Source organism: Barbus barbus, assembly GCF_936440315.1.
Source record: "Barbus barbus genome assembly, chromosome: 46".
Classification (NCBI taxonomy): Eukaryota; Metazoa; Chordata; class Actinopteri; order Cypriniformes; family Cyprinidae; genus Barbus; species Barbus barbus.
In genome coordinates this window covers 18,518,711-18,531,746 of record NC_136724.1, presented here as the reverse complement: position 1 = coordinate 18,531,746, position 13,036 = coordinate 18,518,711, and the positions used below count along the sequence as shown (strand labels likewise).

The window sequence follows — 13,036 nt, the reverse complement described above, 5'->3', positions numbered from 1 at the left end:
GTATGACCCACCACAATATTCTACACACAACCGGTCAAAAGATTTCATGTTTTTGAAAGACCTTTTGCTCACCAAGGCTGCATTTAATAGATCAAAAATACCGTGACATTTGTTATTATCATTATCAATGTTGAAAACAGTTTTTTGCTGCTTAATATTTTTTTGTGGAAACCATGATCTGCTACCATTCAAAATAATAATAATAATAATAATAATACAGAAATAAATGTAAAAAAAATAATTAATGCTTTTATTCAACACAATAAACTGAAAGAAAAAGTAATACATTTTATTGGAAGCAATAAACTGATGTGAAGACATTTATAATGTCACAAAAAATTTGTATTTCAAATAAATGTTAAAGATTCTTTTGAACTTTCTATTCATCAACAAATCAAATAAATTAAGACTTTAAATTAAAATATATTCTAAATTGTAATATTTCGCAATATTACTGTTTAATGTATATTTTGACCTGTGTGGTTTATGCTGAGCCCTTAATCAGTTAAAAAAAACATGGGACAGTAATGGTTTCTTTGTGTGACCAAAATGTTGCAAAGCATAGTAAAACCTCAAATCTCATTCATGCTTAATATACAATGTCATGATAGATCACGACTGAGCATCATGATTGATCATGGAAAGCAAAAGCATTTGGCGTCCCTGAAATCAAACCTGGCACAGTGTGTCTTGAGAGTCTTAGATCTCAGACTAAAGTACAGTGAACAAATAACAGCTAATCTTCGAGCCGGGCCAGCCCTGGTCATATCCTTTCTTGTGTATTGTTTGTGTTTGTCTGAGCTCTGCTGTATTGACAGCACCATCTGTTGCTGTGCTGCTGGAAGATGAGCCGGCTGACTGATAGCGACTTCTAAATTTATTCTCCTTCACATCAAAGGCACATGTTGTGTGTGCAGAACAATACTGGTACCATTAAACATCAGGATCCGACCTTTGGCAAGCTTGAGCGCACAAACAACCCAGATTAATAACAATATTGCAAAGAAAAGTATCTATAAACAATATTGTTATGAGAGGGACTTGAAATTGGCCAGCAGTTTCAATGAAGATCCAGATAAAAGTAATATTTCCTTTTATTTTTTTGTATTGCGAGACATATCAACAAAATCAAATATAATAATGAATATTACATCAATCGATGATGAACTTCAGTCCAACAGAACTCAACAGCAACATTCTGCAATAAAATTGGAGGAAACAAATATTAATAACAAGCTTTGTGTAATATATATATAGTTAATAAACAAATAATATTGCTTGACATTTGGAAGAATTCAATTATTGCCTATATTTTATCATCAAAGCAAGCAATTCAAATAACTCTTTTAAAGGATATTTTAAAGGATATGAAGTAAAGATGGAGCTCCTGTAGGCTCATGATTGTACATCAACATCATCTTAAACAAATAGAAATGTTGGGTTAAAATTTATCTGGACAAAAAAAATAAAAAAAAATCAATCTTCAAAATCAAGAGGCTATCCAAAATCCAAACCAGTTATAATAATTTATAATAAAAATAATCAGCACATTTGTCCCCCACCCACTTCAACAGACATAGCTATAAAATATATATACATAAATACAAAAATTGTTGGTCTTTTAACCCACCGGTTCAGTGTTTTTTCCTTCCTTTCTTTGGGTCAGCAGATTCCGGTTTAGGTTTTGCAGATCGGGCGAATTGCTGGAGTTTAAGTTAAGGTGTGATTTTGTTTGACAGTAAAACATTTGTAATAATAAATTCTAGATGTAACAAGCAAAAACACACTGTTTTTGTTGGAGAAAGAAAGACAAAACATTCTGTCAGAAAGTTAATGCCAAAATGACTGAAAAACAAAGGATACCACCACAAGAGGTTTGTCGTTGAGAACATATCCATTGGTTTCCTTTAAGGCCTTCTCTGCGCTTCTCTCGCTGGGGAGCCCAATGAAGGCCTGACCTTTCATCCTCCCATCTTTCATCAAAACAATATCAAACCTGATGGGAACAAACACACTTTTTACATCAGCACATGTTCATGAAGAACTCCCCTTTATTCACCGCTCCTGAGGAAAATAGGAGTGGTGTTTTCTTTTCATTGGCTTTGATTGTGATTCACGGATTTAAGGCCCCAGACAAGGGCCTGAGGCATGAGACAGTGGTGCTTACATGTTTCTCTCCTCCTCTGAGGAGATGTCGATATACCGGCCATAGATGAACTTCAGATCCTGTGGAAAAGATTGAGCTGGGTTATGTAGCTAGTAATAAAGTGAGAATCGAGAGCTCTCAGGCTCTTCTAGACCACACACTGAAGCGAATGTTATGCAATCTTAAGAATTTGCTAAATGTAGAATACAAAAGTATAGGGTATCAAAAGTATATACTGTAAAAACTAGTAATAAAGGGTAATATTTCTCCATCTTGAAATTATTTGCATGCCCACTTGGCCAATTAACAAAACTGACTAATATTTATTCATACATTAATAAATTATCTGGTTATCCAGTCCAAGAAAATAAATGTATAAAACATATGTAAAAATAATAATAATAATAATAATTAATAATTAACTAAAAATTAGAAATTATCCCGTTATAAATTATTAATTTTATTACAACATTTCCAGTCCAAGAAAATAAATGTATAAAACATATGTAAAAAATAATAATAATAATAATAAATAATTAACTAAAAATTATAAATGATCCAGTTATAAAAATCATAAATTTTATTACAAATTGTCCAGTCCAAGAAAATAAATGTATAAAGCATATAATAATAATAATAACTATTACTATTATTATTATTATTAATAGTAATTAAACAATTAAATTATATTTGTAAAAAAATAATATTTCACTATAATATAATTCAATATTTATCCATAAATGAAAAAAACTGTTTATCCACTAATATTGAAATATTACATTATTAAAATAAATAAAATATCAAAATAAAATATTATTTCCAAAACAAGTAATTTAATCCATAAAGTATCTAGTTATTCAAAGGTCTCAATCATACAATAAATAAAATATTTATGCAAAATAAATAATTTTATCCATAAAGTAATTAATTATCCAGTTATACAGTAACTGTCTAGTCTAATTCATCCATTGAATCAATGAATGAATGATATTGAGAATTTAGTTTTAATATTTAACTATTTATTTGTGTGCGTCTGTGTGTGTTTGTGTCTGTCTGTTTGTGTGTGTGTGTCGGTAGAGCAGACACGTATTGGTTATACAATAATTGTCTAGTCCAATTTACCCATTGAATAAATAAATAAATAAATAAATATTGACCATTTCGTTTTAATATTCAACTATTTAGTTTAACTTTCTTTTTTTTTGCCGGTAGATCAGACACTTACTTTTTCTTCAACTTGCTTTGCAACATTCTTAACATAAAGTCTGCAGGTTGGCTCTCCAGGTTCATAGTTTTTAAACACAGACATTTTCTTTATCTCTATAAATGTAAAAGAGTCAATAAAAAAAATTAATCAATACAACAAATGCACACAATCATTTGAATAGTAAATCTGAGAGATAAAGCTGTCAAACATGCGTTTAGGAATGACTGACTGATATAAAATAAATGCATTATGCAATCACTCGCAAACATGTGAAACATGCAAACAGTCATATGACGAGAGCCTGGTGTGCTTCATATCAAATATTAATGTCCTCTTTAAAGATCGCTGCATGTTTCTTGCAAACACTCCAAGGCAAATTCTTTACTAGAGCTTCTCAATTCTATTTGATGTTCAGTGTACTACAAAGAAGAAGAGTGTATGCGTGCACAATTTGAGTGAGTGTTTCACCGTCTCTGGAGAGTCTCCCTCTCTCTAGCTCTCTCCTAGAGATGAACTCAGAGGGGATGTCCTCCTCTTCCTCCCTCTCTTCCTCGTGTCTGGGGACCGGAGCGCTTGGGTAGATTTTCCCAAACCCTTCTGTAGCGTCCTGAACGGTAACCTCCATCTCTGCCGTGTCTAGGAATAAGTTGCATAAACATAATTAGAGCGTGCTTTGAACTGTCACGGTGCTCAATTTCAATCTGTCTGAGACAGGCTGCCTGTTGCAAATTTCAACGATGACACTGAAGACTTGTGTGAACATGTAATGACAAGCCTTCACTATTCAAAACAAACTCGAAAACAAAAACGCAGGATTGTTTTCTTGTCGTGCACGAAAGCAAAACCAATTCCTGTAATCGATAACAAAAGGCACGCAAAAACAGATAAAATGGAAAATCTATGCCAGAGGAAAAAGAAAAAGACGAGTGTATTAATCTCTGAGGGTGACACTGGTGTGTTTGCGTGTGGTCACGCTCTGTGGGGTTTTCTTTCAGGTTCTTTCATAGCACAGTAGGAGATGTCACCTGGCAGTTGGCAGTAAGCTGTAAGCAAACGCGTATGAGGAATTATGGGAAGCAGCGAGGCTACACAAATCCTCTGGAAACTTGTCTGACAGATCTAGTGCCTAATGTGTACTAGAGCAAGAAGTGCTGATAAGTTTCCCTCAGAGAGGTGGATTCCTTTGACGTTGCTCGTCATTTAAACATATTGTTTATCATCAGCTAAACACAAGCATAACGGAAATAACTACCGTCCCTGTGCTCTTTTCTTTTTTAAACAGGTTAGGAAAGCTGTTTGTCTTTGACTTTGAAACGTTTTCTGTCTCGGTTTTAGGTCATAGACATTAATGGAAAACAAACAGGAAGATAAGGTAAACAAAAGACTGTGGATCTAAATTTGACCGCAGAGGATGACTTTTTTTGCTGCGTCTGCGTAGATTGTCGGCGTTAAATAATTGCTTTGACATACCTGCACACTAAAGAATTATTGTAATTTTAACGGTAAAAGACTGTAAAATGTTACAGTAAAAACTATATTAACTTAATTATTATGTGATGATAATGAATGATGATTATGATTATGTATTGACCTCAGCTTGCGTAAAAGCTACTTGTGATGATTTATGATTCTGCATGTGGTATTATTCACTAGCTGTGTTTTTGTTGGACGTTGGTATACTATAAAGGTACAAAACAGATTTAGAATTTTAGTAGATTGGTATATTAACATTATATCAATTTATACAGGTTTTCGCTATCAATTTAATTTAAATCCGTAAAACCTGAAATGTTGCTATGGTATTTTTTATGGTAAAAATCTGGCAACCACATCTGCCGGTTTTTTAATTTTACAGTGCTCTGAAAAGTTTTGTGTGTGTTTGTTTTAGTTTGATCATTCCGTCATTCCTGATTCCCAAATAAAGTTTCAGGGTTATCCTGACGCAGGGGAGGGTCTCAACGCCTCATGGCGAGAGCAGCTCGGCCTGCTGACAGCCCGATACATTAAATCTTCTCTCCAGCTGAGTCACTATTCTCAGGGCTAATTGCTGTGTTAATTGAGCAGGTCCGCTCAGGATGGATGGCTGAACCTGGGGCGCATTCGGTGATGCAGGCGGATAGATAAATGGATGATGTGGAAGGAGTGGCGGGGGACGTGAAGCCTTACCTTCAGTCGCATCTGCGAATTGCGGTTCCTGATTCTGTCTGGGACCCTCGAGGCTGGTGGACACCTCAGCCGATATATGGAACTCAATCTTTTTCTGTCCAAGCACCTGAGGTTGCTCGAACACGTCTGATGGCTGCAGAGCTGGGCCTGAGGGGCTGAGAGATACAACACTGAGCTATATGCGAATCTTTTTGTGTTGCTGAAGGTGGTCTTTTGAAACTAAAAGGTGCAGTTTTGTTTTACTTAATGATAAAGAAGCTTCTGGTTGAGTGAAAAGCAGCTGAGAATTTACCCGTGGGAATCTGGTTTGGGAATAAACAGGAGGTCTTTTAGTTTAGGTTTCTTTCTCTTGGAAGAAGTCTTTGTTCTCAACGGTCTTTTGCATGGCTGGTTAACAAGGCCCATCAGTCTGATCATCCTTTGTGAGCAGAGAGAAGAAGTGAGAAGCTATTAAACATGTATGGCTTTTGAACGCAAGGCAAAACACAGCAACAAAACAAACAAACCAAGCATTTTGCAGCTTTCAGCTGCTGCCATTCTCGAGGCCGACAATCTGTCAATGAGAAAACGTGCCAATGCTGGTGATGCATATTCAAAAATACTACCAGTTATTTTTAGATATTGGACAAGAGATTGCATTTACGTGGAGGCAAGTGGAAGACACAAAAATGGTTCATAATAATCTGTCTGTAGGAGAAAAGTCCCTGTAAAGTGTTGTAAGGCCAGAAAATTGATTATTCATCAGTACTGGCCGATATTAGAGATACTATAATTGTCTATGCTCATTTCTCTTATTTTTTTACATACAGATTAGATAATTATCTAACAATCACTTAAAATTATTTTTTTTTAAAACACTAATAATTTAATAACACTTAAATATAATCTTTAGCAATATTCTATAATGTTGTGATGATTAAACTCACAAGCATTTAAAGCAACTTTAAAACTTTTTTTATTTTTAGTGTCTTATTTTTAATTTATACAAAAATAAATATCTTTATTGATTATCTAATGGTTATTGGTCATAATATGAAAAATTATTGTTTTATAAGCTGTACTGTACATTCATTCAAAAATCCTCACCGTTTTGTGTTTAAAAAAATATGTCCCTGTTTAAATTATGCATTATAAAATTTATATTATAAAATATAAAAATAAGACACTAAAAATATTTTTAAATTTTAAATTTTTAAAAACTTTTTTAAATTTTATTTTTTATCAATTTAAAAATTATTCAATTTGAAATGTTATTACAATTATAAATACATGATTTCTTTTTAAAAATATTTTAAAATGTAATATATTCCTCTGATGAAAAGTCTTCGATGTCACATGATCCTTCAGAAATCATTCTAATTTGCAGATTTAATGCTCAAGAAAAATGTCTTATTATAAATTTTTAAAACAGTTGTGAACACAACAACTTGCTTGCACACACTGCCTAATAATAGTTTCCTACTAACGTCAAACTACTTCAACAGCTTGTAGACAAAATAGAAAGGTGGAAAACCAGCTACCTCTCCTTGTCCTCATCTCCACTTTCGTACTCCGATTCTTCTTCACTGCCCGACGCACCCTCCTCGTGCTCCGGGAGAGGAGGGTTCTCTGGGGGAAATGGTGGGGGCATGGGCGGCAATGGGCCTGGAGGCATCTCAAACTGAAACGGTGCAGATGAGTGGGTTACACCTTCTCAAGGGCTCCTTCGCACAGCGGTGTAGCTCATCAGTATTAGCAGAGCACTTATATTGATGGGATTCAGTGAAAAGCAAAGCATCGGGGATGAAGCTGAGTTTTAATTCAGGTTTCATATTATACATTCGTCATCATGCTGCCCTGATTGTTTGAGTTAAGATAAACATTGCAAAAATGCATAACCAACTCACCATTGGTGGAGGAGCCGTCATTGGTCCAAACGGGCATGGAAGGTTCATCTTATTCATCAAGTGAAGAACCTGTGGAGGAACATGTTCACCTGATGAAGAAAACAGTGTGTGTGTGTGTTGTTTCCACACACCTGGTACTGAGTATTTCTTGGACACAAACATTAATTGTGACCCTGGCTCCATATGTAACCCAGATTGCTGTGTGGGAATATATTTAGGCTCTGAAACGAAGCTCTGAGCAACAGATTTAATGTGTTTAAAGCGCCAGCCTGTTTCTCAGAAATCTAGCGCCACCAAAAGGCAGCCTGGGAAATTATAACGTCTCCTTGATGTTTTGCAAAACGGTGCGGTGTAGCTTAAGGGAAAATGTTAAATACATCACTCATCCCTCCCACATGAGCGCGATATTAATACCATCAGAATAATTCCATGCAAATATTGTGGTTTGATGTTTTAGAGACTAGACTTGATTTGGAAAAAATCACATTAGTGCCAGTCTGAGAGAGCTGAGAATTAACGTTTTTCAGTTTTTTTTTTTTGTTTTGTTTTGTTTTTTACCTGATATGAACTACAAACCTGAAAATATGAGACAGATACTGATACACAAGAGGTAAGCCTACAGGTGTGCGTGTTTACACATTCCCAGCACCAAACAAATCTTTGTAGCCTCTACTCACTTGAACGTAGAACTTGGGCACGCTCAGAAGAGTGTGTACAATGTTTGTCAAAATTCCACTTGAAGGAGGAGGGTATAAATATTTCAGCGTTGGATTTGTTTGAAATTTCAACCTGTGGGAGGAAAGAAAAATGAAAAATTGCCAGTCGTTAGTCTCGGAGAGGAGACAGGGAAACATTTCCAGAAATGCTACCCGTGACAAAATGCATGCACATAATGGTGAAGCATAAATATAAGAGCAAGGTACAAACATTTGGCTGTGTTTCATAAATGCCCAAGCCTGCAAAGCACACCTGCGTTTGGGGACGGGAGAGCACTCTACACCACAAAAAGTAGCTAACATTTTATATTTTATTATTTTTGATTATAAAAATAAAAAGCAGTATATAACTAGCACAAAACTTCAACACATAAATATACACACAACAATCGAACTCCAGTTATGAATAACAATAATCAATTATATCATTCTGCAATGTTAGTTGTTCATATGACTTGTTACTTGAAAAACTATTGGTAAGTACCATTGCCACTTATTATTAACTCCTCAACACTGAATATCACTATATTAATTCATTTAGGGCAAGTAACATCTAAAATATTCACAATGATTTTGCAGGTAATATAAAACTAAGCAACAATGTGCTTTTAATATTTCATAAAGTTTCATAAGGACATCAGTAGACTAGTTTAGTGATGCTTTGCTATTATGACATAGTAAGACCGAGATTTTAGGAAAATGTTAATAATAACTAATTTAATAATTATTATTATAATAACAATGATAATTTAAGTGTCTCTCATTAGTTATAAAAGTATATTAATTTATCTAAAATATAATTACTGTTTTTACAAACACACACACACACATACATACATATATATATATACACATACACACACACACACACACACACATACACGCACACATACATATATGTATGTATATAAAGCTTTCGGACGGAGCTTTAAAAGTGGTCTTTGTGTATATACACACACATATACATATATATATATATATATATATATATATATATATATATACATATATATATATATGGCTATATAAAAGCTACGTGTTACCCACAACTCCCTACTCCAAGATCCAGCTTATGCATTTTATGCTCCTTACGTTGCATGGACTACTCTTGCAAACCAAACGCTTTGAATATCAAGAGACTCTTTCAAGTTGAATTTGATTGCGTATTCTATCATCGAAACGGTCTGCACTTCATTCGGTGCATCACACCACTGAAAAACATGCTTATCAGGCGACACCGCTCTGTGCACGAGCAGCTCTGGTGGAATTAAATAAATAAAAATCTGTCACGGCTCCGCTCGTTAAGTGAAGGTGAGGTGCGGGCTCCTCGTGCAAAATTATATCTTAGCCCACGGTCTCTTTATCAAAGGCCACCTGGTGCCACCACATGGCAAGAGCAGACGGGCTGTCACCGCAGAACAGACACTCTGAGACATGGGCCTGTAATTGGACATGAGACGGATGGTGACAGCCACTCTCCAACTTCCTCCCTCCATCTTTCTCTGTTCGCTGTGGGTACTTCCTACTGGGTTACCAGGACCTGAACTACTGACACCAGGTGCAGGATGTCAACCGGGAGCGTTAGCCTGTCTCAAATCTCCAGTGACTTCATAAAACACAGTGGCACGATGAGAAGGCGCATGCAGAGGAAGTCAATGTGCACAGATGCATGTGCACACCTACCCCAGACTGGGAGCAATGCTATTATCCACCAGAGGAACGTTGTTTAGTTGTTTTTCTTTCTTCCCCTTCTCAGATTGGGCACCAGCACCACTGAAACATAAGAAAAACAGATCAGTAATTATTAGTAAAGAAATATAAGAGTCCTTCTTCAATTATGGGCATCTTTGACCCTGTATACTCTCTTAAAAAAACACATTTTTCCAACACACTAGTTTAATTTGTCTACTAATTATCAACAAATTGTCTACTAACAAAATAAAAACTGCATGTACTTACATCATATGAATATTATGCCGTTCTTCATAAAAATGTACACCTTATCTCAAATTATGTGCTGTGTTTAATATGATTCTGTGCTGGAAACTACATTTTGGTATAATTTTGGTACATTTCCATAATCTGACAAAATTAAAGCTTGACTACACTGTAAAAATTATTTTTCAAAGTTGTAAATAAGTACTTATTTTAAGAAAATAAAAAAATCACGTTTAATTCAATGTGTTTCTTACTGTTTTTATAATTAGAAAATTGACTCTACACCAGTTTCTTTTAGAGTAGAAATGATGCACAAGAGAAATATAAAGTTTACAACTGATAGTTGTTCCTGTTTTTCATTACACATCATGAATCTCATATTTTACCTTGAATAAACTGACAATTTTGTCACCGTAGTAAGTCAACTAACTTTTAACAAAACTTTATAAGAGGCAAATTGACTTTGTCAGGAAGGAAATTATGTGTATTTATGTATACCATTTTTGTGAACATAATCAATGAACATTAGCTTTGTCTGGGACAAGAAAAATATCTAGTGTAAAAACGAAATCTATCTAAAATCTAGTAAAAACAAATCTTAAAAGTAGCCAAAATAAATTATGAAGGCAAAAAAAAAAAAAAAGTAAATAAGTAAATTAATAAAAATCCAATACAGTTTAATGTGAACTTCATGTAACAAAATGAAATATATTAAATCAAAATATATTAAATCAATCAGTGCCCATACTTGAAGAAACATCCATAAACACAGTTCTGATCAAGTATAAAAATAGACAGTTAGCCAATCAGAGACACATCTAGACAGCTTATATTTGAGGGGAAGGAACAGAAATAGCTGAAAGTCTATTATTAGTGATTTTGCCATTTACCTCTTAGACACTGGTGGGTCTTTCAAAACAGTGACATGGTCTTGATCTTTCGCAAACTCAACCACTAGTGTGTGACCAAGGATTCTCAGCTGATGAAGTCTGTTCAGTGCCTGTGGGTGGAAAGAAACAATCCGGTTTACTAGCATATGTCTAAACCAGCTCTTAAACCACAAGAGGAGCATGTGTATTTTAGTTTTACCTTAGAGGCTGAGGTCTCACTGCTGAAAGTTGCAAATGCCATATGTTTCTGCAGATGACAACACAATTAGGTCAGCTGTATGTATTCACTCCATCGTTTACCCACAGCAATTTTCAGCTTTCATACTTGCAAATCTTGCAACTCACTAGGGCTCCCTTCTCTGATAGCACTTTGACAGATGAAGCACCAAAATATTTCAGGAGATCCTCCTTTTCATCTCTGTTGAGTTCTCTGGGCAGATGTCGTACGATGAGGGTTCTGCTTTTCTTTGTTTGAACGTCGGCCTCGTCTGCCTCTGCCATGATTCTAACAAAGACAAACAATTAAATCGATTAGTAACTCATCTACTCATGATGCAAATAACATGTGGAACCTTACAATGAGCAGAGGGTAAAAAAGCATGTTATTATTCGAATTTAGCGAGTCATAAAAAGATTTGCTGCATTATTAATTACAATTTACAAGGTAAACTTTCATTCTGATTTATTGTCCACAGCTTTGCTTTACATTGCACACCAAATTTATGTTTTAAATGTTTAATAATTTTCAAGCACTTTGACATATATTAGCAAATCTCACTCATTACTGCAACACAGTTGACCAAAAAAAAATAAATAAATAAATAAAATGTCATTATTTATGGTGTTTATATATTTCCTTACACAAAACTGCAATGCACCAATAAATATATCATTCCTGCCCAGACAAAAAAATAAAAAATACACAGCTAAATTGAATAATATCTTACCATTACAATGTAAAATAATAAGTTATCATTATTCTGCATTACAGCATTAATGAGAACTTGTCAGGGAAATGTGCATTATTGTCAACAACATAACAACAAAACTCCCCTATGCAGTTATTTATCCCATTATTAAATATTAATACTTTTTTTGTTTTGTAAAAATTAAATTAACTGCATGGCTTAAAGAATTCCAGTTCTTTTCAATGCTATACTAGAGTATAATTTTGCATGAAAACTGCAGCGCATCTGTCCGGAACTGAATTTAAGCATCGAGTGTTGCTCAGGGGAATGATGTTCTGGAAACACATTATCTGTTCAGGCTAAAGAGGACTAACGCAGCAACTTATCTGGTCCTTATCGAACACAGAAGGACACTTTTGATTTGCATTTAAGTAGTAAAAGGCTTAAGGCTGTGTTAGTAAGTAAACAGGTTAAAAATTAGCAAATGCTGATGCAATTCTAGAGGTTTTGTTCTGAAGCGAGCCTCACAAATCATTAGCTTCAACAGCGCACAATAAAACTCGGGAACAAAGGAGCTTAAAGTTAAAATAAAACATTGTGCTACTAAAGAAATATATACCAGTATAACGATAATAACTGAGACATGTGAATGTTTATGAGAGATGTGAGACAAACGTACCCGGTTCAAATTCACGCTCTTCCGCACAAAGTTTGTGGGCGTGTCTAATGAGGTCAAAGAAATCTGATACCTGATTGGTTGAATGTGGGTCATTCACATCACTGATTGGCTCGCAATGCACATCAATCACAAACGGTCCAAATTCAGAAAACATTTTTTTTTCGGCCAGGAGATGGCAGTGTTGTTAACAAAATTAATCCGTGTCAGCATTTTAGACAAGTTTTTTTTTTTTTTTTTCAATGTTTAGCCAGTAAAGAGGCTTTTATCTTTAAGCAAGTGTTCATCGACCTCAGGTTTTATGAGAGATTTTATTTATATTTTAAAAATTGTAGCAATAAATAATAATACAAAAATTACTATTTAAAAATAGTAGTAGTTGTAAATAATAATTACAGCTGTAATTATTAATAATATAGGCTAATTATAAATGTTCTTTCTTACAGTAATGCAGTTAACCAGGTTAAATGGTTAAGCTTGATGAAAGTGTATTTGTGTCAGTG

The 13,036-nt window shown here is 34.4% G+C and overlaps 1 protein-coding gene across 4 annotated transcripts; it reads right to left on the bottom strand.

The window, feature by feature from the left end:
* Nucleotides 1–231: 231 nt before the first annotated feature.
* On the bottom strand, nt 232–12,589 carry LOC306864753 (RNA-binding region-containing protein 3-like). 4 transcript variants are annotated; one of them, XM_079408964.1, is made up of 16 exons: nt 12,537–12,589; nt 11,295–11,454; nt 11,149–11,196; nt 10,950–11,059; nt 9,805–9,894; nt 8,083–8,194; nt 7,406–7,474; nt 7,040–7,179; nt 5,812–5,937; nt 5,520–5,674; nt 3,822–3,989; nt 3,372–3,466; nt 2,168–2,226; nt 1,864–1,996; nt 1,631–1,703; nt 232–1,418 (listed from the first exon to the last, which is right to left on the bottom strand). In XM_079408964.1, the coding sequence occupies exons 2-15, from the start codon at nt 11,448–11,450 to the stop codon at nt 1,635–1,637; spliced, it is 1,530 nt and encodes a 509-aa protein (XP_079265090.1). In that variant the 5' UTR covers nt 11,451–11,454; nt 12,537–12,589; the 3' UTR covers nt 232–1,418; nt 1,631–1,634. The 4 variants fall into 4 exon arrangements, with proteins under 4 accessions (XP_079265090.1, XP_079265091.1, XP_079265092.1 ...); XM_079408965.1 differs by having other exon boundaries at nt 232–1,198; XM_079408966.1 differs by having other exon boundaries at nt 1,077–1,418; nt 11,275–11,454; nt 12,537–12,561.
* Between the last annotated feature and the right edge of the window lie 447 nt (nt 12,590–13,036).

Excerpts from the sequence above, each read along its gene's own strand:
- LOC306864753 (XM_079408964.1), bottom strand. The coding sequence starts at position 11,450 with ATGGCAGAGGCAGACGAGGCCGACGTTCAAACAAAGAAAAGCAGAACC. Across the intron at positions 7,475-8,082 it reads TGCCCAAGTTCTACGTTCAA|GTTCTTCACTTGATGAATAA; the intron begins GTGAGTAGAGGC and ends GTTCCTCCACAG. Across the intron at positions 1,704-1,863 it reads ACGACAAACCTCTTGTGGTG|CAATTCGCCCGATCTGCAAA; the intron begins GTATCCTTTGTT and ends CTTAAACTCCAG.